General features: G+C 31.3%; 1 protein-coding gene across 1 annotated transcript; it reads left to right on the forward strand.

Moving 5' to 3' along the window:
* The first annotated feature begins 21,829 nt into the window (after nucleotides 1-21,829).
* LOC125423203 (stemmadenine O-acetyltransferase) lies at nucleotides 21,830-23,128 on the forward strand. Its single transcript, XM_048476847.2, has one exon. The coding sequence runs from the start codon at nucleotides 21,830-21,832 to the stop codon at nucleotides 23,126-23,128; it is 1,299 nt and encodes a 432-aa protein (XP_048332804.1).
* The last annotated feature ends 4,179 nt before the right edge of the window (nucleotides 23,129-27,307 follow it).

A 27,307-nucleotide genomic window follows, 5' to 3' on the forward strand; every position in this document is an offset into this window, starting at 1 on the left:
TGCTGGAAGAAAATCAAATTGTTAAACAAGAAGATTTAAAAAAAAAAAAAAAACCTTCTCTAACTAGTTTAAATATTTTAACTGGTTATTTGATGCTGAGATAAAATCAGATTGATTAAAAAAATAAAAAAACAAAACTCATTTATGTTGTTTAAATATTTTCACTGCTTATTTGATGCTGGAAGAAAATCAAATTGTTAAAAAGCATGGTTTTTTTGAAAGAAAAAAAAAAAGAAATTGGGTATTAGGCGACGCATAGTACTGCTTATGCGTCGCCTATTACTATAATTAAAAAAAAAAAAAACTCTCTTTATCTTGTTTAAATATTTTCACTGGTTATTTGATGCTCCAAAAAAATCAAATTGTAAAAATGAAGGTTTTAAAAAAATATATGAAAAAAAAATGGGTATAAGGCGACGCATAAGATAGATTATGCGTCGCCTATTACTGTAATTTTTTTATAAAAAAAACTCTGTTTATCATCTTTAAATATTTTCACTGGTCATTTGATGCTGGAAGAAAATCAAATTGTTAAACAGGAAGATTTAAAAAAAAAAAAAAACCTTCTCTAACTAGTTTAAATATTTTAACTGGTTATTTGATGCTGAGATAAAATCAGATTGATTAAAAACATTTAAAAACAAAACTCATTTATGTTGTTTAAATATTTTCACTGCTTATTTGATGCTGGAAGAAAATCAAATTGTTAAAAAGCATGGTTTTTTTGAAATAAAAAAAAAAATTGGGTATTAGGCGACGCATAGTACTGCTTATGCGTCGCCTATTACTATAATTAAAAAAAAAAAAAAACTCTCTTGTTATTGTTTAAATATTTTCACTGGTTATTTGATGCTCAACTAAAATCCAATTGTTAAAAATGAAGGTTTAAAAAAAAATATATAGGGTATTAGGCGACGCATAAGCATGATTATGCGTCACCTAGTACTAAAATTCAAAAAAAAAAAAAAACTCTCTTTATCTTGTTTAAATATCTTCACTGGTTATTTAATGCTCCAACAAAATCAAATTGTTAAAAAGGAAGGTTTAAAAAAATGTATGAAAAATAAATCTGTATTAGGCGACGCATAAGGATGTTTATGCGTCGCCTATTACTATAATTTTTAAAAGAAAAAACCTCTGTTGATCATCTTTAAATATTTTCACTGGTTATTTGATGCTGAAATAATATCAGATTGATTAAACAGAAAGATCACAAACCCAAAAAAACAAATTATTTGTTCATAAGCGACTCATAAATATTTTAATGAGTCACTTTTTATTTGAAATGTCCTTCCCACATGTAATCTATTAGTTTATTTGGGTTCATATAAACTATCACTGATAGCCGAAAACATGAAAGTGCAACTCGTTGAACATACTTACATCGAGCAATTGGACTATGGGTCCTTGCTTTAGACCAATTTACAATTGTTATATCCTATCTCAAATTATGTCGTCAGATGTGTTTTTGTGTTTGTGTATACTCATCATATATGAGAATAATTGAAAAGAGCATTGATAGAACTATTTTATATTTTTAGATTAATTGACTTGGTGTTCATTGGAATGCTATGTGAAAATTTTTTTTGAATGTAATTTTAAAAAAAGTGACACAAATTAAAAAATAAATTTTAATTACTATTGGATAAGGCGACCCTTATATACGTAAATGCGTCACCTATTTCTATCAATGAGTCGCTAGATCATATACCTTTTTAAATGTAAAATTACCATTTTAGAATTATTACCAAAAGTTTAAGAAGGAAATAAATAGTACTTGGAGAAACTTATTTGTTTTAAACGAATTAAAAAAAGAGCGTCTATGAAACTGTTTATCCTTTAGCGACACAGTTTATCTGAATACGTCGCCTGTTTATCCAATTTCTTAAAATTTTTGGCGCGTTTTTCAAAATTTACGCGGGATTTTGAATACCATTTCTTTTCACAAAATATGTGTTAGTACACTTCATAATAGGTGTTAGAATTGGAAGCAATCTAAAAGAGACTTGAAGAGTGGGATATTTCGTGTTTAATTTTCCATTTGCTTGCATTGCTATCTGGAAGTTGGATTTCTTTCTTTGTGGATTCTTCTTTCTTCATCAACCTCGTGGTTAGCTTGGATTCTTCTTTCTTCGTCTCCCTCGTGGTTAGCTTGGATTCTTCTTTCTTCGTCTCCATGGTTTCGGTGAGTTTCTTTTCGCTTTATGATTGGCGGTGACATGTGGTGGATTGGGTTATTTTTTATTTATTTATTCATTATACCCGAAGGTTAGGTTCGCTGGGTTTTCTTAATCTTGTTTTTGTGGATAATTTGTTTTCGATGGGTTTTCTTAATTTTGCTTTTGTCAATAATTTGTTTGCGATGGGTTTTCTTAATCTCGCTTTTGTGGATAATTTGTTTGCGATGAGTTTTTTTAATCTTGCTTCGATGGGTTTCTTAATCTTGCTTTTGTCGATAATTTGTTTGAGATGGGTTTTCTTAATCTTGCTTTTGTCGATAATTTGTTTGCGATGGGTTTTCTTAATCTTGCTTTTGTCGATAATTTGTTTGCGATGGATTTTCTAAATCTTGCTTTTGTCTCAAATTTTTTTTATGATATTGTTTGATATTGTTCTGTTTAATTAGATTGGTAGGGAAATGGATAAATCGTGGATAACGAAGGATAGAACCTCAAGCGATTTTGCTAAAGGGGTGAGTGAATTTTTGAAATTTAGCATGGAGAATGCCAGTGATTGTAATGCCATACGGTGTCCTTGCATGCAATGCGGGAATATGAAAATCCATACTATTAGGGATATTAAAGGCCATATATATTGGAATGGGTTTGATGTCAACTATCGGCGATGGATTTGGCATGGTGAGTCATGTGCTGATGGTACTAGACCATCTTCTCATTTTAGGAATATTAATGTAGAATATAATCAAAATGATAGTAGTAGTAAGGAAGACGTGGCTTTCAATAGCTTAGACATGACCCGTGCTGCATTAGAAACTTTTGATAATGATCCTAATGAATTTGCTACCTTATTGGAGGATGCGGAGAAACCTTTGTACCTAGGTTGTACCAAATTTACCAAGTTATCGGCTTTGGTTAAATTATACAACTTAAAGGTAAGATATGGATATTCTGATAAGAGCTTTGATGTATTGTTGCAATTGTTATCCCAGATGTTGCCAAATGACAATGTGTTGCCAACCTCCATGTACAATGTTAAGAAGACTTTGAGTGCTTTGGGAATGGAGTACATCAAGATTCATGCATGTCCTAAAAGTTGTATTCTGTTTAGGAAGGAATATGTGGATCTTAATGAATGTCCTAAATGTGGATCTGCTAGATGGAAAATTGATAAGAATGGAGGTGCTAGCAATATTCCAAATAAAGTTTTATGGTACTTTCCTATTATTCCGCGTTTTAAACGAATGTTTCGTAGTGTTGAAACAGCTAAGAATTTGACATGGCATGCCAATGGGAGAAAGGTTAAGACAGGGGAAATGCAACACCCTGCGGATTCTCCATCTTGGAAGTTGGTTAATCGTTTATGGCCAAACTTTGCATCCGAAGATAGGAATTTGAGACTTGGGATCGCGGCCGATGGAGTTAATCCACATAATATGTTGAGTAGTAGGTATAGTTGTTGGCCTGTGATGACGGTTGTGTATAATCTTCCTCCTTGGTTGTGTATGAAATTTATGATGTTAAGTATTCTAATTTCTGGACCGAAGCAACCAGGAAATCAAATTGATGTATACATGGAGCCGTTAGTTGAAGACCTGCAGCGGTTGTGGAATGAGGGTGTTACGGTCTTCAATGCTTACCGTCAGGAGAAATTCACGTTGAAGGCAGTGCTGCTATGGACAATAAATGATTTCCCAGCTTATGGTAACTTGTCCGGTCATGCGGTGAAGGGATATTATGGTTGTCCAATTTGTAGTGAAAATACTTTTGCTACAAGGCTAAAGCATGGAAAAAAAATGAGTTTTACCGGGCATAGAAGATTTCTTCCTCCAAATCATCAATATAGAAGGCAAAAGAAGGCTTTCAATGGATTTCAAAAATTTGGAGTGCCTCCAAAACCGTTGACTGGAGAAGAAATATTAGATAAGTTTAATGCAATGAGATTTGATAACTCACACAAGAGGAAAAGGACTGTTGATTCTGAAGAATGTTGGAAGAGGAAGTCCATTTTTTTTGAATTGGAATATTGGAAATTTCTCCATGTGCGACATAATTTAGATGTCATGCATATTGAGAAAAATGTTTGTGAGAGCATATATGGTACATTGCTCAATATTCCTGGTAAGACGAAGGACGGAGTTAATGCTCGGTTAGATTTACAAGAAATGGGTTTGCGGAAAGACTTGGCCCCTAAGCCTCAAGGTAATCGAACTTTCCTACCACCAGCCTGCTATACATTATCAAAGCATGAGAAGAAATTGTTTTGTAAGTGTTTAGCGGACTTAAAGGTTCCAGATGGTTATTCTTCAAACTTTAGGAATCTTGTTTCAATGGAGGACTTAAAGATGGTAGGATTGAAATCTCATAATTGTCATACATTGATGCAACAACTCTTGCCTCTTGCAATTCGTGCAATCCTTCCTAAACATGTGAGACATGCAATTGCAAGACTTCGTTTTTTCTTCAATGCAATTTTCAAGAAGTCTATCATTGTTGCTGAATTGGAAAATATTCAAAATGATCTTGTCACAACTTTGTGCCTTTTAGAGAAATTCTTTCCACCATCATTTTTTGATGTAATGGTTCATCTAACTGTACATTTGGTTCGAGAGGTAAGATTGTGTGGACCAGTACATTTCAGGTGGATGTACCCGTTTGAGAGGTACATGAAAGTATTGAAAAGTTATGTTCGAAACAAAAATCGGCCAGAAGGTTGTATTGCCGAGGGTTACATATGTGAAGAAGTGATTGAGTTTTGTAGTGAATTTCAGAGAGGATTAGATGCAGTTGGAAACCCAATTGGTAGATATCAAAAGTTAAATGATAAGGATGATGTTGGTGCCCCATTTAAAGGTGGAAAAAATCAATCAATTGATCAACAACTTTGGGAGCAAGTTCATAGATATATACTTTTGAATACACCAGAAGTGGAACCGTATGTCAGGTGCGTATATACATGTTAATGTATAAAATAGTTGATATTTTTAATATATATATATATATATCAACATGTATAATTTAGTTGATATTTTGAATATATTAATAGGCATCGATAAGTTGACATGTTGGATATTTTTATTAATTACAACAACTTTTATTTGTTTTAGTATTCATTTTGAAGTCTTGAAGTCAAGCAAAAAAAATCGAGGAAAAAAAGCAAAATGGTTTCAAGACGAACACAAACGTACATTTACGTACTGGTTACGTGATAAGGTATGGGAAAGTTAAATATTCAATATATAATATCATTGTTTTAGCTTTAAATTTTCATATTTTTCTATTGACTAGATTGCACAAGAGCGAAGTCAACCTAACCACACAGTGTCTGAAACATTACGATGGTTAGCCCATGGTCCACAATGGGTGGTAACGAAACATGAAGGATATGTCATTAGAGGGGTTAGATTCAACACTATAAATATGGATAATAAGAGGGTCACCCAGAATAGTGGTGTCAAAGTTATTGCCAAAAGTGAGCATTTTGCTAGTGCTAAGGATAATAACCCAATTTTAGCCGAGATGACATACTATGGGATCATAAGAGAGATTTGGGACGTCGATTACACTATGTTTCGAATTCCAGTGTTCAAGTGTGATTGGGTTGACAGCAGTGGTGTGAAAGTTGATGAGATGGGGTTTACATGTGTTAACTTTAGTAAAATTGGATATAAATCTGACCCATTCATCATGGCTTCACAAGTTCAACAAATATTTTATGTTGAAGATCAACTTGACTCGAGATGGTCTGTTGTTTTAACTCCACCACGACATTGTACTTTGGTTGAAGAAGAATTGGTTGAAGAAAATTGCCATACAATTGCCAAGTGTTGATGAAAATGATAATGAGGATGAATGTGAGAGTGGCTATGTTCGTAATGACTGTGAGGGGATATGGATAAACAATATCTTCTAAATAAATTGGTACGTATATTTATTAACTTATAATTATATTTTAAGTAATATTTATTTATTCATTGTGTGTTTTTTTCTTATGTGTTTTCCACTTTAATTAGGAGAATATGTGCCACGCCAAACCTTAAGAAGGTAAATATTCATTTGCCAAATTACAATTTAATTTATTAATTATGATTAAGTTTTTATTAATTTATTTTGCGTCAGTGCTAACAAATTTTTTTATTTTTCCATATGCAGTATGAGGGCGTAATATCGTCAACTCAAGTACATCAACTTCCATCTCAATAAGTATGCATATGTAAAAATATATATGTCAATGAGATGATATTTAATTATATTGATTATTGTTTTGTTATGAAAAAGTATTTATTTTAAATTTTTATATTCTAATTATTTTGGACGAAGTTAGTTTGGGTTTTTTGCTATTATAATTAATTTTATATTTTAATAAATTTTTATGAAGATAAATCTAAAAAAATATAAAAGAAATGGCGGTTTATGAATATAACTAAAAGTCGCCTAAAATATATAACGACATATAATAAGATCAATTTGGCGACTCATATAATTTTTAGCGACATAAATATATTGTTGTGTACGTCGCTAAATAGGTAAAAGAGTCGCTAAAAATTAATAAATATGCGACTCTTATAATTTGTCGCTAAAACATGAACGGTCGCTAATATGGCGACACTAAAAACTCCTCGCTAATTGTTACGGGTCGTTAAAAAACCGATCCATAAAATTTGTCGCTAAAAATAATACATCGCTAAATAGGCGACAAAAAAGCTTCGCTAAAAATTCATGAGACGCTATTTTAGAGACACTAAAAAATAGTCGCTAAAAATATATGGTCGTTAAAAGAGAGACTCACATAATGCGTCGCAAAAAATAAAGCGTCGCTAAATAGGCGACAAAAACAATGTGTCGCTAAAAATGAATGAGTCGCTATTCAGGAAGAATTTTTAGCGACATAATTATTTGGCGACTAATCACGTAAGTGTCGCTAAAAATTTATTAGCGACTTTATTATAAAGAGTCGCTATTTTATTAGTTGCTATAAGTACATCACTGTATGAGTCGCTAAAAATTAAATGTGCGTCGCTAAAAATTATTATTAGGCGACTTTTATGATACGTCGCCTGTTATCTTATATATTTCGTGACAAGACATTTGGCAACTCCGTCAAATGCGTCGCTGTTTATTTAGTGCGACGCAGTACTTGCGTCGTGTATCAGCTCGATTCTAGTAGTGAATTCAATCCATATTTTCGGTTTATCTAATAGAAAATCTAATATAAACCATTAAAGCTTTAAAACCAATCCAAACCATTTATGATCGGTTTAGTTTGCATTGGTTAATTGATTTGGAACGGCAAGCCGATGTCGAGTACTGAAGCAAAGAATGAGTATTGCTTGTGAAGCAGCCGTGAGTCTTGAAGTTGAGAATGAACAGCAAATTGCTGCCGAGTATTGAAGCAAAGAATGAATATTGGTTGTGAAGCTGCCGTAAATCTTGAAGCAGAGAATGAAGAATGAGCAATTGATAGCTGAGTATTGAAGCAAAGAAATGAAAAATGAGCAACAACTGATCACTTGTTGTGCTATGAGTTTTGATGACTGTGATGGTCAAAACTTGATTAATGATTATAGTGGTGGTGGCGGCGGCAAGGCAACATAATGATAAGGTAGGCTATTTTCAAGATTTCATTTCATTTGGAGATTTTAGGAATATGTTAAAAAATATATATTAAAAATTAATATATAAAAATAAAAAATATATATACAAAATATATGATTTTTTAATCATATAATATATTATTTAGATTGGATTGGTTTGTATTTACAATCCAATCCATAAAATTTATGATATTTTGACCCAATCAAATCTATTCATGTAAGAAATCCAATCCAAACCGTTAAAAATTGATTGAATTCGTCAGTTAAACGGATTTGATTGGATTTTGCCCATCTCTACTTTTGACCATAAGGTAAAATGATGAGATCCAATATTATAATGGCCATAATAGTCTCATCTCTAAGTTGTTTAAGTTCGGCTAACATAATAGCCAAGCATGGCAACAATAGTTGGTGGTCTGGTGTCTGCACTTAGTAGGTCGGCAGTGTTCTTGCAGCACCAACAACATAGTACTAGTTTGTAATTATTAGGAAGAAGAAGACCAATGTAAATTTTGAATTTTGAAAACTTAAAAATGGGAAAATTCAGAATAGATATTTTGATCACTTTGAATGTTTAGGGGATTGTAGAAAGTTGTTTTTGCATTGAAAAAAAAAAAAAAAAGATGTCAAATTTAGAAAGCTTTTTTTAGATATATTTTTCTGAATCATATAATCCATAAAAGAGAAAGACAAACAATTAAGGTGAACAGGACCAATGAAATAAAGGTTAGCCATCCATTATCCCACAAAGTGTGCAAGTCTATTAGCTTTGCTAAATTCAAACAGAAGACACAAGTACAAAATTAGGCAGATAGGAGTGCACTCATCTTACTCATGAGATACCGACGTGAACAAAAGACACACGTATCAAATTAGGCAGATAGGAGTGGACTTTTCTTACCCATGAGATACTGACATGATCGAAATGTTAATTTCATGATATGTAGAAAAACAAAGTGACAATGTAATCCTTTTATCCAAAAAAAAAAAGAAAAAAAAGTGACAATGCAATCCATCATGACCTTAGAAAAATAAAAATATGATATAATCTATATATTTATATAACCCTCGTGTATATATATATATATATATATATATATGATCAGAAATATTCTTAATTCCTTCCTTGGAAATTCCATAAAATATAGAAAAAATCCTTCCTAGGAAAATTAATGAAGTATACGACTAATTAAATAAATATGATGGTGGTCCCAAACTGCCTCTCCGGTTTGAATAGTCGATCATAACAATCGGTGTTGGAAATTTTTTTTATTGAGGAGAATAAATTTATATTTATATAAATAAAAATAATATATATATATATATATATTTTTTTTTTTTCAAAATTGTAAAATTGCATATTTCCATATAATCAGTTAAACTTTAGTCTCCAACACCTCTCCGAAACCATTAAATTATAAAAGGTACAAAACCTAATTCAAATAGACAAATATAATTATTTTAGATATATATTTCTATAGGGATGATAACATTTTGGTGTCATTAATTTTCACAGTTTACTATTTAAGTTCTCAACTATTAAAAATTAAAATTTAAAATCCTTGATTTACAAGTTATTATGAATTGAACCACATGTGACTTTTGATTAATGGGGATGTTAACAGGCATCTCATATTAATTGCACATGGTATATTAAAATGTATCTATTTTCAAAAATTAGAACACTACAATGCATTTTAATATTTTTTAGTTTTAAAATTTTACATTTTAATATCACTAAATTTGAAATTTGATACCAATTTAATATCGATTAGATGACCTGCATATGGAACAGTTGTTAAATCTCATTAATTAAAACTTAAATAAGGTTAAAATTATAATAAATAGTAAATTAAGAATTTAATTTGTAACTTTTGAAAATTGAAGTTCTAAATTGTAAAATTGAAAAAGTGAATGGTACTGAAATGCAATAAATCTTATTTCTATATGTACACACAAAAATTTGAGTTACATGTTTTCTTATTTGGGCTGTGTATATATTAAATTCACAAGTGATATCATATATAAAATTTATTTAGTTTGTAAAAATCAAAAGTAGCTTCACATGCAGAGGCCATGGACTGGAATACCGAAAAACCCAAGCCTTCGGAGCTCAAAGAAATGGGCCTTAAGACAAAGGCCCATATTAGAAAGCGTTATTGGGCCACTAAATTTAGCAGAACACGCCGGACCAAGAACTATGTCTCGGAGGACACAATCAGGTCCCGAACAACAACATGAACCTCACATGGAAGGGGCAATACAAGAGTTAGGGTTCCCAGATGAAACCTTGACACGTGTCGAGCTCTCACATGAGGAAGAGGATCGTACATAATCAATGCGACGCTGCAAAAATGAGGTATGAACAATTTTTTTTTTCTTTTTTTTTTTTTGTTCATATATTTAGGTGGGGGGAACAAAAAAAGAACCAAATATATATAACATTTATATGTTCACCTGATAAAACTGTTCTTTAATACAAATAACTTTCGTTAGTGTAAAAATACAAATAAACAATAATATCACAGTTATGCAGGTTATGTTCTGTTTTTCTGTCCTTTTTCTCTTATTTTTTGTGGCGAAGAACTTGTATCTTGGTAATTTTCGCTCCAAAAAGTACAAACACAAAATATGTAAGTTTTGACGTATTTTCAATGATTTCATTATCAGCCACTTGTTAAGTTATTAGTTATTGAGCATATAGAACTTTTAAGACATCATCCTAGGCATAAATAGAAGAAAGAAAATGAAGAAAAAAAAGTCAAAAGGGAGTAAATAAAAAGAATTTCAATATGAAACAAGCAAATTTTGATTAGAATATTATTGTGTGATTGTAATCCTTACCCAAAAAAATAATAATAAAATGAAAATTTTGAATTATTAATATAGAATTTCAAGAATGCTTTTTAAATAGAACTTACACACACAAATAGGGATAAAATAAATAAATAAAGTCAAGAAAATTTTGAATTAAAAAAAAAAGTCAAAAGGGAGTCAAAAGAAAAGGACAAAAGAGTTTTAAAGTGAAGAAGTAGAGCTTGGAGTGTTTGTTCACCTTAAAAAGTGAAGAAATTTGTTCTGGGAAAACACAAAAAAACACTGAAAATTTTTAAATTCCTGTTTAAACCCAAATTGCCAAAACCCTTTTTACCAATTTCTACACCATTTTCGTTTTCTTTTTCTCTTTCTCTCTGTCACTCTCTCTCTCTCTTGCAAGGAAAAAGGTGTTAGCTTTCGTGGGTTTAAGAGAAAAATTGGAGAAAACGACAGGGAAAAAAAAAAGAGGAAAGTCATTGATGAAACTCCAACTATCAGCCTCAAGTAAAGAGTCAGGTGTTCTTGGTCTTCTATTCTATCAATCTTCTTCTTCTTCCTTTTTTTTTTTTTTTTTGTGGGGGGGGGGGGGGGGGGGGGGTGGTTTCTTATATTTATAATTATTATTTTCTTTAAGCTGATCAGACTGGTCTTTCTCTTTCTCTTTGGATCTTAAAAACTTGTTTTCTTTAATGCTCGAATACTTGTCATTTGTGTTCTTATTCTCTGTTATTTGGGTTTTTGGGATGAAAGAAAAAAAGTTAGAAGCACTTGCATTTTGGGTTTTTAAGAATTTGTTGCAAACTTAGCTGTATCTATAATGTAAATCACAAATTTACCACTACAAACGAATAAACTATTTTCTGATTTTGATAACATTCTATTTTTTCAAACCAGGAACCATTTATTAAACTGTTCATATCCAACATGATTTTTTTTTTTTGTGAAGACATTTGTTTGTGAAATTTTGAAGTTTATAGCTAGGAACTTAATGATGTATTCAAGGCAAACAGATCTATGCTGCTTATAAAATATAAAGGTATAGAATGTAGCAGTTGAAAAAAAATAAATAAATAAAAATCCCAATATTTTGTACTTCCAGGAGCATAATCCCAATATTTTGTTTCACCAACATGATAAGAATATATTATACAACAAGCTTTTAATGTTAGATAAATAAAATATTTATGTACTTAGCATAATTGATTACTCATTTATAAGGTCTAATTTATTTTTATTAATAGGACTTAGCATAATTGATTACTCATTTATAAGGTCTAATTTATTTTTATTAATAGGACTGGTTTATTTATTACTTTATGTAGTGAGTCATTGGTCACACACTCTCTGTAATATTATGGTTGGTCCATTGTATTGGAGGATCAACTCTATTTATAAGCTCATTTTGACTTATCCATTTATTATTATTATATTATTATTAAATTATTAATTTTAGTGTGCATTAAAATTAATGGGTAAGTTTGCCTTGCACAGACTATAAAAGGTCTAGGGTAAGTAAATAGATACATGCTGTATTTTGTGATTAGGGTTTTTAGATATCAAATTGAGAGTCGTTTGTAGGATTTCAGATTTAATCTATCAATGGCTGCGTTTGAAAGTTAGTATTTTATACCTCAATGAAATTTTATTATGTATGTTTTCGATTTGCAGATTTAAAATAACTTCAATAATTGGTATCAGAGCCTAATAAATTTGCATAATAAAGTTTCTTGTGATTTGTAGTTATATTGAATATGTTCGGATTGTTACTGTATGTGGCCATTGAATGATCTGTGTGATCCAAATAGATATTTCTTTGTTTTATTTTTCTTCCTGCATAGATATGTGAGATTATAAGATTACATAATATCTGTGAAACATATATATACATGTCGATTGCTATTTGAATTAAAAATATATATATATGTTTCTCTTAAATTCTGGCTTGGGTATTGTCGAATCTTGTTTTCTATGTGGAATGAAATGTTTTTTGAGAATTAATTTTGATCTAACACATACGATTTTTGTGAAAACACATTAAAATTTCTTTTTGAACCTGTGTGAAATTAATTGATAAATCTTTGTTTTTGAGATGAAATTGACTAAAATTGAGGCCGAATTACGCTTGTCCATCACCGAACGGTTGCATCGCCTTTGGAACGGCTGAAAATGGAGACCGAAAAGGCATTTTCCAATCGGGTCACACACCGAGTCGCATGACCCATTTTCTTGAAATGGGGTCAACCTGTTGACCCGACTGGGTGAGGCAGAGGCATGCAACGACATGTCATGAGACTTATTTTGCCTTCGTTATGTGTACCAATATAATGTGTGTTAGTGTTAGGATCCGTCCAAGATCCCTCACCTGAACCCTAGACAAGCTCTGATCCTAGGGAAACCCTACCGGACTCTCCAATGGAAAATCTGACAAAACCTCCCTTAAGGGTTGGACTTACCACAAATTTCCTGCACTGAAAACACACTTCTATATACACCACCTTATTCCTCCCACCTTACTACAATTTAATTCCACAAATTTGTAGAACTTCAAATGAATAACAGGGAATCAATGCATAATCAATTATATAATACATCCAATATAGTATACAGAGTGTTAATAAATTTCTAAATATGATAATTAATACAACAGAGTAGAAAGAAAATTACATAATAAGAAATGAAGAAAAGAAGACTTCTCGGAGTTCCAAGAATGATCAAACTGTCAAGCTCATCCTGATCAAACAATGTCTACCACCTGAGCCTAAGGGAAGCAAATTTAAAGATATGAAATGCTAATCATTTCAATCAGCAACCCAGTCTACTAACTACTAATAATTAAGTAATTTAATAATAAGTAAATAAATAAATAATAATTAAGTAAATAAATACATAAATGGTTTAGTAATAATAGTTGAAAATAATTTTTTTTTCTCAAAACCCTCACAGTCACTCAATTGAAAATATTTCATTTTTAAAACGTTTTCACAAAATCCGATATTTTATGCCCCAAGATTCAGAAAATAATTAATCAAATAATTTACAAATAAAATACAACAAATTAAGAATCCAAAATTAGAATGGGAATAATAATAGAAATGAAAATAAACTTTTATAACAACTACTAAAAGATTAACAATATATCATAAACAAATAAAGCAAAATTATCAATGAAACTCATATTAAAACAATTCAGGAAATAATTAAATAATTAGAATAAATCAATTGATTGAATAATTAAGTAAATGAATAATTTAATCAAAATAAAACATCCATTTAAAATAAATGGTAAGAATAAAATAAAATGAAAGAAAATATAATATATTAGAATTGATTTCGAAATACCAAAACAATTTAAATAATAATTTCATAAAAACATTTTCATAAAAATTGTGTAACTTTTAAATTTAAATAAATAAATAATAAAACACCGTTAAATATATTTTATTAAAAATAAGATTTTAAAATATTTCATATTTGAAAATCATGTCATGAAAACCATTTGATGCACACACTATACACCAGTGGCTCCAACGGTACCCAGCATCTCGAGCACCGCCAGACAGGAGGTTAAAAAAAGAAACCGGCATACGGTCGCGTGCCGTCCCACCGCGCCGCTGCAAATAGGCATCCTGGCCATGGCGGGGGGTGGCTACGGCCGATATCAACTTGCCGACCCTCGGTCCGATGGCAACCACAGGACAACCTATAAATCACCTGCGCGCTACTCACACCCACTTACGCGCTAATCATATCCATGTGCGTACTAGTCATATCCACATATACAAAACACCAGTTCGTGTGTAGTGCATCTAAAAATTTGTAAATCTTAAATCAATATTTATATAAAATACCACTAGGTTTATTGTATCCATTTAAACCTATAAAATTTTCACATTCCTTTTTAAAAATCATCATCATAAATCCATCGCTTTAAAATCCACAAATAAAAAATCCATCAACTCTCAATTTCATCAATTCAAAAATACGAATTCTCCAATGGCATAAAATCAAATCTTTAATATTCCAATGTATAAATATTTTGAAACATAATAATTTAAACCCATATTTTTCTCAAATTCTCAAAAATTAATTTAAATCAACATATCCTTAAAGCCGCATAAACTTCATATAGAATTAAATCCCATAATTCATCAATATATAATAAATTTAAATTAAATAATTTCCTCCAAATCCATACAATCAATCCATACCAAAATAATATTAAATTACATAAATTCATAATTAAATTCAACAACAATTCATATAAAATTAAATTCACAATTTCTTTAAAATTGAATTTCATAAAAATAAAACCTCCATAATTTAGCAAAATCAAAATATGCTTTAATGCACACATACATTTCAATAATTCAAATATAATTTTGCTAAATATTTAACACATAAAATATTAAATCCAAACATTTAATTATCACAAAATAAATATAATTTGACACCCGAAAATTAAATTGAAGGTGGGTCACTCACCTCAAGCACGCATATCAATCAAGATCCTGCACAGGATCAAATCTACTACCCACACATGCACCTAAAATATCAATATTACATAAAATCAAATATAATAATATTTTAATATGATAATTTACAAACGGGTATCCGGGAGAACGAATACAAACGACAACCAAAATTTACAAATGATATACCGAATCGAAGATTACGAAGCGAGGATTACGGATCTGGTCTTACTTTTCGGAGATCGGACCCTTGGTGGCCAGAATCTCAACGGAAAGCTCTCGAATTTTAGACCCTCGATTTTCACAATCCGTTAAGAATTGGGGGAAAGTGGACACCATATTTGGATTCAGCGGGTCAAAATTAGTGGGAGAAGATGGGCAGTCCAACTGGGAACTCGTCGAAAATCGGTTTCCCAACAAGCTGCCGTGGTCACCAGAAACCATCACTGCCGGTCGCGTGTCCAGTGGCCATTGATTGTGGTTTTTGGAGGAAAAGTAGATCGGAGGACGGGTGAACGGATGGCACTAGTAGTGAGGTAAACGGAGGTCAGATCGGGGAGAAATCTAGGTGGGAAGTTTTCGACGCCGCTGCTAGAAAATGCCCTAATCTGGGCGAGTGAGTGGTCGGGTGGCTGTGGGATTTGGTGGGCTGGCCAAAAATGGAAGGGGCAAGGTGGTGGTCGGGCACGTGTATGGGTGAAAGGGGTGCAAGATGGTGAACGGAGAATGGCCATGGGTGGTGGCTTCTCTCTTTCTCCTCCCCCCTCTCTCTCTCTCTCTCTCTTGTCACACGGCTCACACATGGGTTTGAGCCAATAAAAGACCATCCCGTAGGTGCCATTGTGCACTCAAGGGACAAGCTGAGGGCTTGACACCTGGCGCATATTTTTCACAATAACACCATTTAAATAAAATAGTATAAAATAATACTGTATCTGAAAAACTTTGCGACTCCATGACTTTTTAAATTGGTGTCCAAATTAGGCGTGCCAGTAGTCTATAGACTCGTATTAATGAGTACTTTACAACCATACAAGAGCCAAATCAAAATTCTACATAAATAAAAAGTCAAACTTGGCACCATAGGATAGCTTGGATCGCAACTTGCCTTGCGCGTAACTTTCAAACGGTAGCTTTGATTTCGATGTGCTACTAGTTTACGAACTCGAGATAATATATACTTTGAAATGGTGTCTTGGTCAATCAAAATTCCATCTAGAATAAAAAGTCAAAATTTTGATCCTCTCGGTCAACAGTCAACGTGCAAAAATTTCAACGTACTTTGGCAAGGGGTGTTAAAGTTAGCATAATGGATAGGATATTTTATATATCCATATTTCATGAAATTGCCAATATGTTGATTTTCTTCTCCTTATTTAATTGGGATCTATACGGATAACTGGGCTATCTTGTCGGTGGTTTTAATTGCTTTGTATGACGTCTAGAATGACAGTGGAAGTTAATTAAATACCATGAATTGCAGGTTTTGAGTTACTTTGTTGGTGATTTAGTTCAATGCATTTGATTGTAGTTATTTGGTTGATTGTCCCTGGCCTGCAAAAGGGTATATTTAATACTACAAAGACCCTAGCAATATTAATATTTTATGTTTTGTGTTAAGAGGGCTAGAAAATAGTTATTGTTTTATGTTTTGAATGTCTTGTTATATTTGCTATTTTTATAGGTAGTAGCGTCCCGAATATTCTGCCAATGACTATCATGATGAAGTTATATGGTATAAATTATCAAAAGTAGAAGAAGACTTTAATTATCAAATTATTGTGTGATTGTAATCCTTACAAAAAAAAAATAATAATAATAATAAATTGAAAATTTTGAATTAATAAAATGAAAATTTTGAATTATTAATATAGAATTTCAAGAATGCTTTTTTTCTCTCTCTTTGGATCTTAAAAACTTGTTTCTTTCACTGCTCAAATACTTGTCATTTGTGTTATAATTCTCTGTTATTTGGGTTTTGGTGCTAAAAGGAAAAATGTTAGAAACACTTGCATTTTGGGTTTTAAGAATTTGTTGCAAACTTACGTGTATCTTTATTGTAAATCACAAATTTACCACTACAACTAAGTAAACTATTTTCTAACCAGGAAAAAAAGTTAAAAAATAAAGAAATTTGTGTTCTGTTCATATCCAACGTGATGTAATTTTTTTTTTTTTTTATACCAAACTTTAACTCTTGTTATATTTGAAGCCTTGCTTTGTTTAATTATTGGAGAGCACTGCTTGAGTCAGCAATTTTCCGTCAAGCAATTTGTTAGTTTGAAGATGCTCTCTGCTAAATCCTAAATCAAAGCCAATATTGTCTCTTAAGGCTGGTCCTGTTTAGGAAGTGTCAAAACTAAAAGAGAAATTGATTCCTGTGATTTAGTTTTCTAATATTTATTTCCTAAAAATTAATTTCTTTCTTTACATGTTTGATGAGAAATAAAAAAGTTAAAACTTGTAAATAATTAAATTTAATTTTGTATAATAACTAAAGGTAAATATGTATTTTAAAAAAATAATTAAAATTATTTTTTCTAGAAATCTCAAAATGATATATTTATAAATAAAAATAATTTTCCCATATATTTTCCTATATTGGTGAAAATCTAATTACACTTTTTCTATCTCACAATAAATATTCAAACAAAAAAAAGTTATTAATTTTTCAAAAAAATTATATTCCTACTAATTTTATCATTACTCAAACATGCTGTAAAAGGTGTTTGGTTTTGAGTTCTTGGATTGAGAACAAGAAAAAAAAAAAACCTATTCTATTTTCATTAGTCCTTAATATAATAAAAAAGGAAGTCCATCAAAATCTCATATATAGGTTGAGTGACATACACAACTCCATTTTGACTTAATATTTTCCTAATTCAAGAAATGAATTTAAATGAAAAACCAACTACAAAATCAAAAACATGGTTTCTGTTCATCAAAATCTCTTTTCTATGTTTCCTATTACAATGGCTTGACTTTGTGTTGTTATTCCCTTAAATATCTCTTAGAATTGGCATATATATCTCATTGAAATCAAGGAATTTTTTTTTTTTTTTCTAAGATGGTTGAAATGGCGAAACAACAATGGTGTGGACAACCACAAAACGAACTCTAGGGCAAAAAAATTATATATATCTATATATATATATATATATTAAAAATAAAAAAACAAAAAAAGAAGAAGAAGACAGAGTTCATGTCAGGATCCGTCCAGAATTCCTTCCCGGAAACCTAGACAAGCCCTGATCCCAGGGAAATACTACCGAACCTTCCAACGGAAAATCCGACAGCACCTCCCCTAAGGGTAGGACTAACCAAAAATTACCTGCACTGAAAACACACTTAAAAAAAAAACATCCCCTTATTCCTCCCACGATACTACAAATTGATTCCACAATTTCAGCACTTCAAAGATAACAGCAACTCAGTGCAATAATAACAATTACACGTCCAATACAGTATACAGAGCATTATACAATAAATGTGGAATTAATACCATGACAGATAAAAAGCAATACAAGATAGAGAGGAAAAAGGGAAGAAATACTTCTTGAACTTTCGGCAACGAACTAAGACGTTAGGCTGGCTCCGGACAATCAACGTCTCCAACCTGGACCTAGGGGAACGGAATTTAAGAGTGTGAGATGCTAATCATCTCAGTGAGTGACCCTGACTACTGAACACCTTTAATATTAATAATATAAAAATAAAAGAATTTAATTAATCCACACCGAACAATTACATAAATAAATAAATAAACATTTGAAGGTAATACTTTCTCTCAAACCCTCACTATTCACTCCATTGGAAATGTTCTCCTTTTAAAACATTTTCACAAAACCCGATATTCGTACCTCCCGAAAACCAAGGGATCAAATAATTTAATAAATAACAAACAAATAAATAAATACCCCAAATATAAATAAAATGTAATAAATTATAATAAATAATTTTTGTACTCTTTGGGGTTTGAAATTTCTATCCGAAAAATTACACTTGACGCACCACACCATATACCAGTGATGCCCTCCGATACCCAGCGTCCCGAGCACCGACTGGCGGGGAGATTAAAGAGAGAAACTTGCAAACGACACTTCGACGTCCTGACAGTACCGCTGCTGAAACCGTCATCCCGGCCAAGGGAGGGGCGGTTGTGGCCAATATCAAACTTGCCTGCCCAGTCCAATGGCAACCACGGGAGACATAATACTTGCGTGCTAAACCACATAATACTTGCGCGCTACCACGTGTCCATACACCAGAACACCAATACTGTATGAGTGCGTCTAAAACAATTATTATTAACCAACCGTACCATTTTCCAAAATTACCGTGGGAAATATATCAAAATTTCACACTTACCATCCCACATATTTTTATTTAACAAACCGGTACGAAAACATCGATAACAAATAAACCATAATTTTTTCAAAGTACGAGATTCAACAATAAAAATACCGCTGGCATAATTTATAAAATTTAAACAAATATTTTCATAAAATATTTAACCCAATTATGCCCGAAAATAATACTTAAAACCATGTACGATTATTACCGAAATATACTTTGTTCATGCATAATAAATAAATTAAACCACAATAAAACCATATCTAAATTGTACCACATGAGCATAATTTAAATACCAATTAAACATAATTAATTGCCCAAAAATGATATAAAATCCAAACACAATTAATTACTGAAACTACTTGCTCATGTGTAACAAATACCATTTAATCACAATAAAATAATAATCGGGAATTTCTTAATGACCCCCAAATTTCCTTCTAGTACCAATGGGTAAATATATATAAAATAATATTTTTCCCGATTATATTTAAAATACGCCACATGAGTACAAATTACAGATATCAAATAAACACCAAATAAATATAATAAATTGCCCAAAATATTTTTAAAGGTGGGTCACTCACCTGGAGCACGCAATTAAACCATGATCCACCATGGGATCAATTCCTTGACTCACCCGTGCTCCTAGAACAAAATTCACACACAGTCAAATAAATTAATATTTTATTCGGGTAAATAATACCCGGTACCCGGGGGGTCAAACACAAACGTTATTCAAAATAGTCGAATAATATACCGAATCGAAACTTAAGCGACGAGGATTACAAACCCGGTCTCCATCGACCCCAATTCCGCCGGAGGTGGCCGAAATTTGGCCGGAAAGCTTCGGCCAGTTTTCAATTCCTCGTATCTCGCACACCGCTTCGAATTTTTGAGATTGGAGGCCATTTTTGAACTCAGAGGACCCAAAATAGGGGTAGAGGAGGTTTAATTTGGATTGGACTGGCCGAAAAACACAAGAAAAGAGGAGAGAGAAATTTTTCCGGCCGGCGGCTTCTCCGGCCCGATCGGCGCTCGTCCGGCGGCCGATGACCGTGAAAATTGGCGGCCGAGCTCGCCTCCTCCCTCCGCTCATCACTGGCCGGCGCGTGAGTGGTTCCGGTGGCCGGAAAATGTGCAGCAGGGAGAGAGAGAGAGAGACGGGCGGTGGGAAGGAAGAAAGAAAGAAAGAAGAAGAAGAAGAAGAAGGAGAAGGAGAAGAATCGGCCCCCGTGGCCTTTTTTCCCACGTGGGGGAAAAGAAAGGAAAAAGAAAAAGAAAAAGAAAAAAATAAAATAAAATAATAAAAAATAATTAAATAATATTAATAATAATATTATTATTTAAAATATTAATAAAATAATATGATATTACACATGGTTGACATGTGACTTCTCAACATGGTGACACATGGTCACCTTCATTAAGTCACACGTGGCACATCGTTACACGTTCAAAAATAATATTAAAATAATACGGTGTTTGAAAAACTCTACAGGTCCATAACTTTCAAACATGTCCAAATCGGACGTGTCGCTAGCCTACGGACTCGAATCGACGTGCACTTCACAACCATGCATGAGTCAAAGCTCAACCTTGCATGAATAAAAAGTCAACTCCGGCACCCCTTGGACAGTTTGGATCTCAATTTGTTTTGCTCATAACTTTCAAACCGTAGCTCCGTTTTCAACATGCTACTAGTCTACGAACTCGTGCCAACGTGTATTTCGTACCGGTACCTCAGTCAACCTAGAATTCCAATCAGGTCAAAAAGTCAACTTTTGACCCCTTCGGTCAACAGTCAAAATCAAAGTCAACGGTCAACGTGCAAAATTCCGACATAATTCGGGACGGAGTGTTACAGCTCAAGTGATTAAGAGGCCAAAAAAAAAACAAAAAATAGAGACGGATATGAAGAGAAGATGAAGAAGGACTGTGGGCATGACAGAGAAAAAAACCAAAGGCGTTTGGGTGCCGGCAACCCATTCCTTCTATTTCTTTGATGGATTTTTGAAGACTGATGAAAGCAAAGTAACGGGCATTTTGCATATTCATCAAAAAATAAAATAAAAGTAAAGTAAGGGTGTTAAACTTGCTGATTTGTCCAGAATCTGATGTGTTAAAGATAGGATACACATGTTACCACTTGATTAGTCATGTATACTACCTCAAATTCTTTGTCAATGTGTACGCATTGAATAATTTCTCTGCACTAAAAGATCTATAATATTTTTTCTTTTTCTTTTTCTTTTTTTAATTTGTTGATGGGAATAGGAATCTAGTCCTTTCACATGGAGACGATTATAAATATGTAGTTTGGTGTTTATGAAAGAGCAACAGCGAGGCCAGAAGAGCGATAACAAAAGAGCTAAAAGAGTTGAGCTAATAAGAAAAGAGAGAGGAAAAAGTGAAAAAAATGGCTACTACAGCCTTGAAAGTTGAAATCATTCACAGAGAAACATTAAAACCATCTTCTCCAACTCCATACAACCTTAAAAATTTCAAACTCTGTCTCATCGATCAGCTTGCTCCAACTATGTACGTCCCACTGATTCTCTTCTATCCCCATGTTAATAATGGAGTCGATGAAGCAGAGAAAAAAACCCAGCTTCTCAAAAAAACACTCTCAGAAACCCTAACTCTCTTCTACCCTCTAGCAGGAAGAATCAAAACCCACGACTCCATCGTCTGCAACGACGAAGGAGTCGAGTTCTTCAAGGCTCAAGCAAACTTTCCACTGTCGAAAATCCTTGAAAAACCAAACACATATTTCCTCAGAAAATTTCTCGCCGCCGAACCAGAATCTATACAGGCAAGGACAGGTGCTCTTCTCCTTGTCCAAGTGACCTTTTTCCAATGCGGTGGGATGGCAATCGGTATAAGCTCTTCGCATAAGATCGGCGACGCGTCGACGCTGAGTGCATTCCTTAAGAGCTGGACATCAATGGCGGTTTTTGGATCCGAACACGGTTTGGTTCCTGAATTCAACGCTGCAGAGCTTCTTCCACCTTCTGATGACTTTCAACCGCTGGAAAAGATTCCAGGAAAGTGCAGAACGAGCAGGTTCGTTTTCTATCCCAAAAAGATTGCTTCTCTTAAAGAGAACTCGTCTAGTGAATCTGTGAAAAACCCTTCTCGAATCGAAGCCGTTTCATCGATCCTTTGGAAATCTGTTGCACAAGCATCGAGATCGAATAACGGTTTTATGAAAACCTGTGTGTTCGCTCAGACAGTCAACATAAGAGCGAGAACTTCGCCACCATTGTCGGAAAACTTAGCCGGGAATTTCTTCGGAATCATCCCAGCAAAGTTGGATGAGAATGAAAATGGTGATGATCTTAAAGTCTTGGTTGCTAAGCTGAGGAAAGGGATTGAAGAAGTGAAAGAGTTTTTTGGTAAAAAAGGACTTGATGTTGAAAGGGTGAAGCAAGCAATGCTTAAGTGTGGAGAGATGATAAGGAATGAAGAGATGGTGGACAATTATAATTGCAGTAGTTGGTTTAGGTTTCCTTTGTATGAGGTGGACTTTGGATGGGGAAAGCCAATATGGGTGAGTATGAGTGGTATGACATTCAAGAATTTCATATTTCTCTTGCCTACGAGAGATGGAGATGGAATTGAAGCTTGGCTGAGTCTTACTGATGAAGATATGGACTTGGTTGAAACCGATCAGGAGCTGCTTGACTTTGCTTGCCTAGAACCAAGTGTGGTTTAATCGGTAATTATTATGTATTCATATATTACATAAAAATTATTTAGTATTTTTAAATTGCATAAAGGTTAAGATATAAAAATGTATTAGCTGGTGTAATAAATAAAGTTTTTAATAATAAAATTATCAAATCAACCAAATATGAATATGAATATAGTTTATCATATATGTAGATGTATAAAATAAATTTATGTTTCAGTTCACTAGCTACCTTTATATCTTTTAGGAATTTCCCTTTTTTTTTTTTTTTCTTTGGTCAAATGTCTTTCATGAAAGCATAATTGTAAAATAGTTTTTTTTTTTTTAATTAATGTTGTAAATTAGTTGATTTTATATATGTATTGCTTTTTGTCTCTCTGAATACATCTCTCTTTTTCTTTGGTTCACTGAAATTCTAATTTCTGGAGTGCGAGTGAAAAAATACAAAAAAGCAATAAACTTTTCAATTGAAAAAGATTTACATGCATTTATATTCAACTCATATGCATGTCCAGTGGCATTCATAAATTTGATTCCATGGTCGAAATGCTTAAGAATACACGTTCAGATATCTCGAACCTTCTCAAAAGTTAATGTGGTACACAGTGGGTCCAATTACAACAGGTAACATGTCCTATCGTGTTCAGAAAGCACAAGCAAGACGTTGCCAGTCTAGATCAAATAATAATATATGTATATATATGTATATATATATATATATATTGTGTGTATGTGTACGAAAATAACAAAGGGTTTTTTTAATAAATAAATAAATAACAAACAAAAGTTATTTCCAACCATATAATACATGGACATGGAGCAGCCAATAATATTTCATGGTCCCCGTGTCGTGAAACTCGTTTAGATACTCAAACAGATTCAATGAATTATTAGATTGACATTTCAAAACTCTGGTTGTTGAATTTTCTTAGTCATGAGACATGGACATGATCGAAATGTTAATTTCATGATAGAAAATGAAAATGAAAATGTAATTCTTCACTACCTTAGAAAAAGAAAAAATATAATAAAATCTTAATATTTATATAACCAGCAAATATATGTATCTATATATCTATATATATATTTGTTAAAAAACATATTGTAAAAGGCCCATCACCAATTTATTGAGGATAATAGATTGAATTTTCATATTCATTATCAATTATAGACCAATAGCGCATTTCTTATGGTAGAGGATTGGTGCAAACTGGAGCCATATGTTTATGTATGAACAGAATATTCTTAATTTCTTTCTAGGAAGAGTAATGGAGTGTACATTCACAAAAAAGAAAAAATAAATAGAAAATAATAATAATGAAGTGTACGACCAACTACATAATATGAGGATGGTCTGCCTTTCTGGTTTGAATAATCAGTTGGTGCTAGATATTTTTTATTGAGAAGAATAAATTTATATTATATTCTTATGAATAAAAATAATTTAATTTTTTTTTTATTTTCAAAATTGTAAAAATGCATGTTTCCATATGTTCATATCTTTTGCGAAAGCTTCTTGTATTTTTTTTTTTTTTTGTCAATATACTGTGAAAGCCTGTAAAATAGTTTTTTTTTTTTTTTAATAATTATCTCGTAGATTGGTTAAATATATATGTATTACTTTTTGTCTTTCTGAATGCAACTCTCTTTTTCTGTGGTTTTTGGGTCACCGGCATTCTAATATTATGGAGTGAGAGTAAAAATAAAATAAACTTTTTAATCGGAAAAGATTAATGTGCATATATATATATATATATATATTGAAGTCCACATGCAAATCCAGAGGTAAACGCCTAGTAATCGTAGATTTGGTTCAATCGATAAAAAGTAGAATACACGTTTGCATTCGGGCTTCAAATTAAACTGGTACAAAGTGAGTAATTGGAGGCCATAAAAGGAAAAATGTCCTGTTGTGTCCAGAGCCCACGTGCCTAGATCCAATTATATGTGTGTACGACATTTTTTTTTTTTTCCAGATAAACCAACAAAAGTTATTACCAACAATAAATACGTTATCGAAAATTCTATGGTAATCATGATTTGTACGTGAACTGTAATATTAATGACAATTTTTTATAATATTAATAATAATTTTTTAAAAATTTATAAATAATATAAAAAATTATCATTAATACTATAATTCATATAAAAACTATCGTACCATAAATAAATTATATATATTATTATTTAAAAAACAATAAATATATATATACACACACAATCAATTTTTAATGAGTGCGTACTCATAAATTTTTATTTTTAATTATTAAATTTTTTAAAAAAATTAAATTTAAAAATATAATACAAAATTTAAATAAATTAAATGATATATTAAAATTTTAAAAAAATAAGATATATTTTATTTAAACTCATTTAAAAAATATATATTATATTTTAACTTTTAAAATAATTTAAAAATAAAATTAAAATTTTGATAAAAAAATCATCAGTGTTTTCCTGATTGGAAAATTCATATATATGCGATCAATATATCATGGTCCGCGTGTCGTGAAACTGGCTAGCAAACTTTTCCTAAACCGTGCTCAAACGTAGTGAATTAATTATTATCAGATTAACATTTCAAAACTCTGGTTGTGGACTTTTCTAACTTTTTTTTTTTTTTTTCTAAAACTGAAATTTCATTGAAATAAAAAAGAAAGGCAAAAAAAGATATTTAGACTTAGAAAGCTTGTTCAGATATATTTATCTAAATCATACAATCTATTAAAAAAGAAAAGCAAAAAATTAAAGTCAACAGAACAAATAAAACAAAAGTTAACCAGCCATTAACGCATTAAATGTGCAAGCCTATTAGCTTTCCTAAGAATTCAAACAAAAAACATATTTACAAAATTATGAAGATAAGTGTGGACTTTTCTTACTCATGAGATATTGACACGACCGAAATATTAATTTCATGATATGTAGAAAAAACAAAGTGACAATGCAATCTGTCACCACCTTAGAAAAAGAGATAATATTATATAATCTATATATTTATATAACCCTCATATATATATATATATATATATATATCAATATATGATTAGAAATATTTTTAATTCCTTCCTAGGAAATTCCACAAAAAAAAAAAAATCCTTCCTAGGAAAATTAATGGAGTGTACGACTAATGAAATAAATATGATGATGGTCCCAAGACTCCCAACTCCCAAGTTGCCTCTCCGGTTTGAATAATAGTCATCACAATTGGTGCCAGAAATTTTTTTATTGAGGAGAATAAACCTATATTTATATAAATAAAAATAATATATATATATTTTTTATTTTCAAAATTGTAAAAATGCATATTTCCATATAATCAATCAGTTAAACTTTAGTCTCCAAAACCATTAAATTATAAAAGGTACAAAAATAACGCAAACAGAGAAATAGAATTATTTTAGATGTATATTTCTATAGGGATAATGACATTTTGGGATAATTAATTTTCACAGTTTGCGATTTAAGTCCTCAACTATCAAAATTGAAATTTAAATGCTTGATTTACAAATTGTTGATTTGAACCACATGTGACTTTTGATTAACGGGAAGTTAAGAGTCATTTCATATTAATTGCACATGGTACATCAAATTGTATCTATTTTCAAAACAAATACCATTATATGTCATTAATAATGATTGTTATTATCTTATATGACAGTAAATTCAATGTATATATAGCTTTTATACATATATTGGATCCACCATTATGTAAACTATTTTTATTTATATATATATATATATATATATATATATATATATATATATATACGTGAAATCCACTAGTGATAAAAATATCGATATCGATGAAAATATCGAAAGTATAATTTTATGAAAATATTGATAAAAACATCGATATCAATAAAATTGTTAATAAAATTGAAAAAAATATAAATATTTATTTAAAATATAAATTTTTATATATAAAATAATTAAAAATAATAAAATAGTTCATAAATATAAAAAATTATCATAAATAAAAATAAAACAATATTTATTAAAATCAAAATATAAAAATTTAATAAATAATATTCATTTTATTCAAAGAATTAGAAAAGTTAGAAAGGTATTCATCATCTAAAAAGTCATCCAAAGAGTTAGTAAGCATTGTATGCCCTCACAATGCCATCACAATTACCAAAATAAATAAATAAATAAATAAAAAAGGCACCGTATGCCATCACTTGGTTTGCACATGAGATT

This window comes from Ziziphus jujuba, chromosome 3, assembly GCF_031755915.1.
Source record: "Ziziphus jujuba cultivar Dongzao chromosome 3, ASM3175591v1".
NCBI lineage: Eukaryota > Viridiplantae > Streptophyta > Magnoliopsida > Rosales > Rhamnaceae > Ziziphus > Ziziphus jujuba.

Coding starts and splice junctions, on each gene's coding strand:
- LOC125423203 (XM_048476847.2), top strand. CDS start 21,830: ATGGCTACTACAGCCTTGAAAGTTGAAATCATTCACAGAGAAACATTA.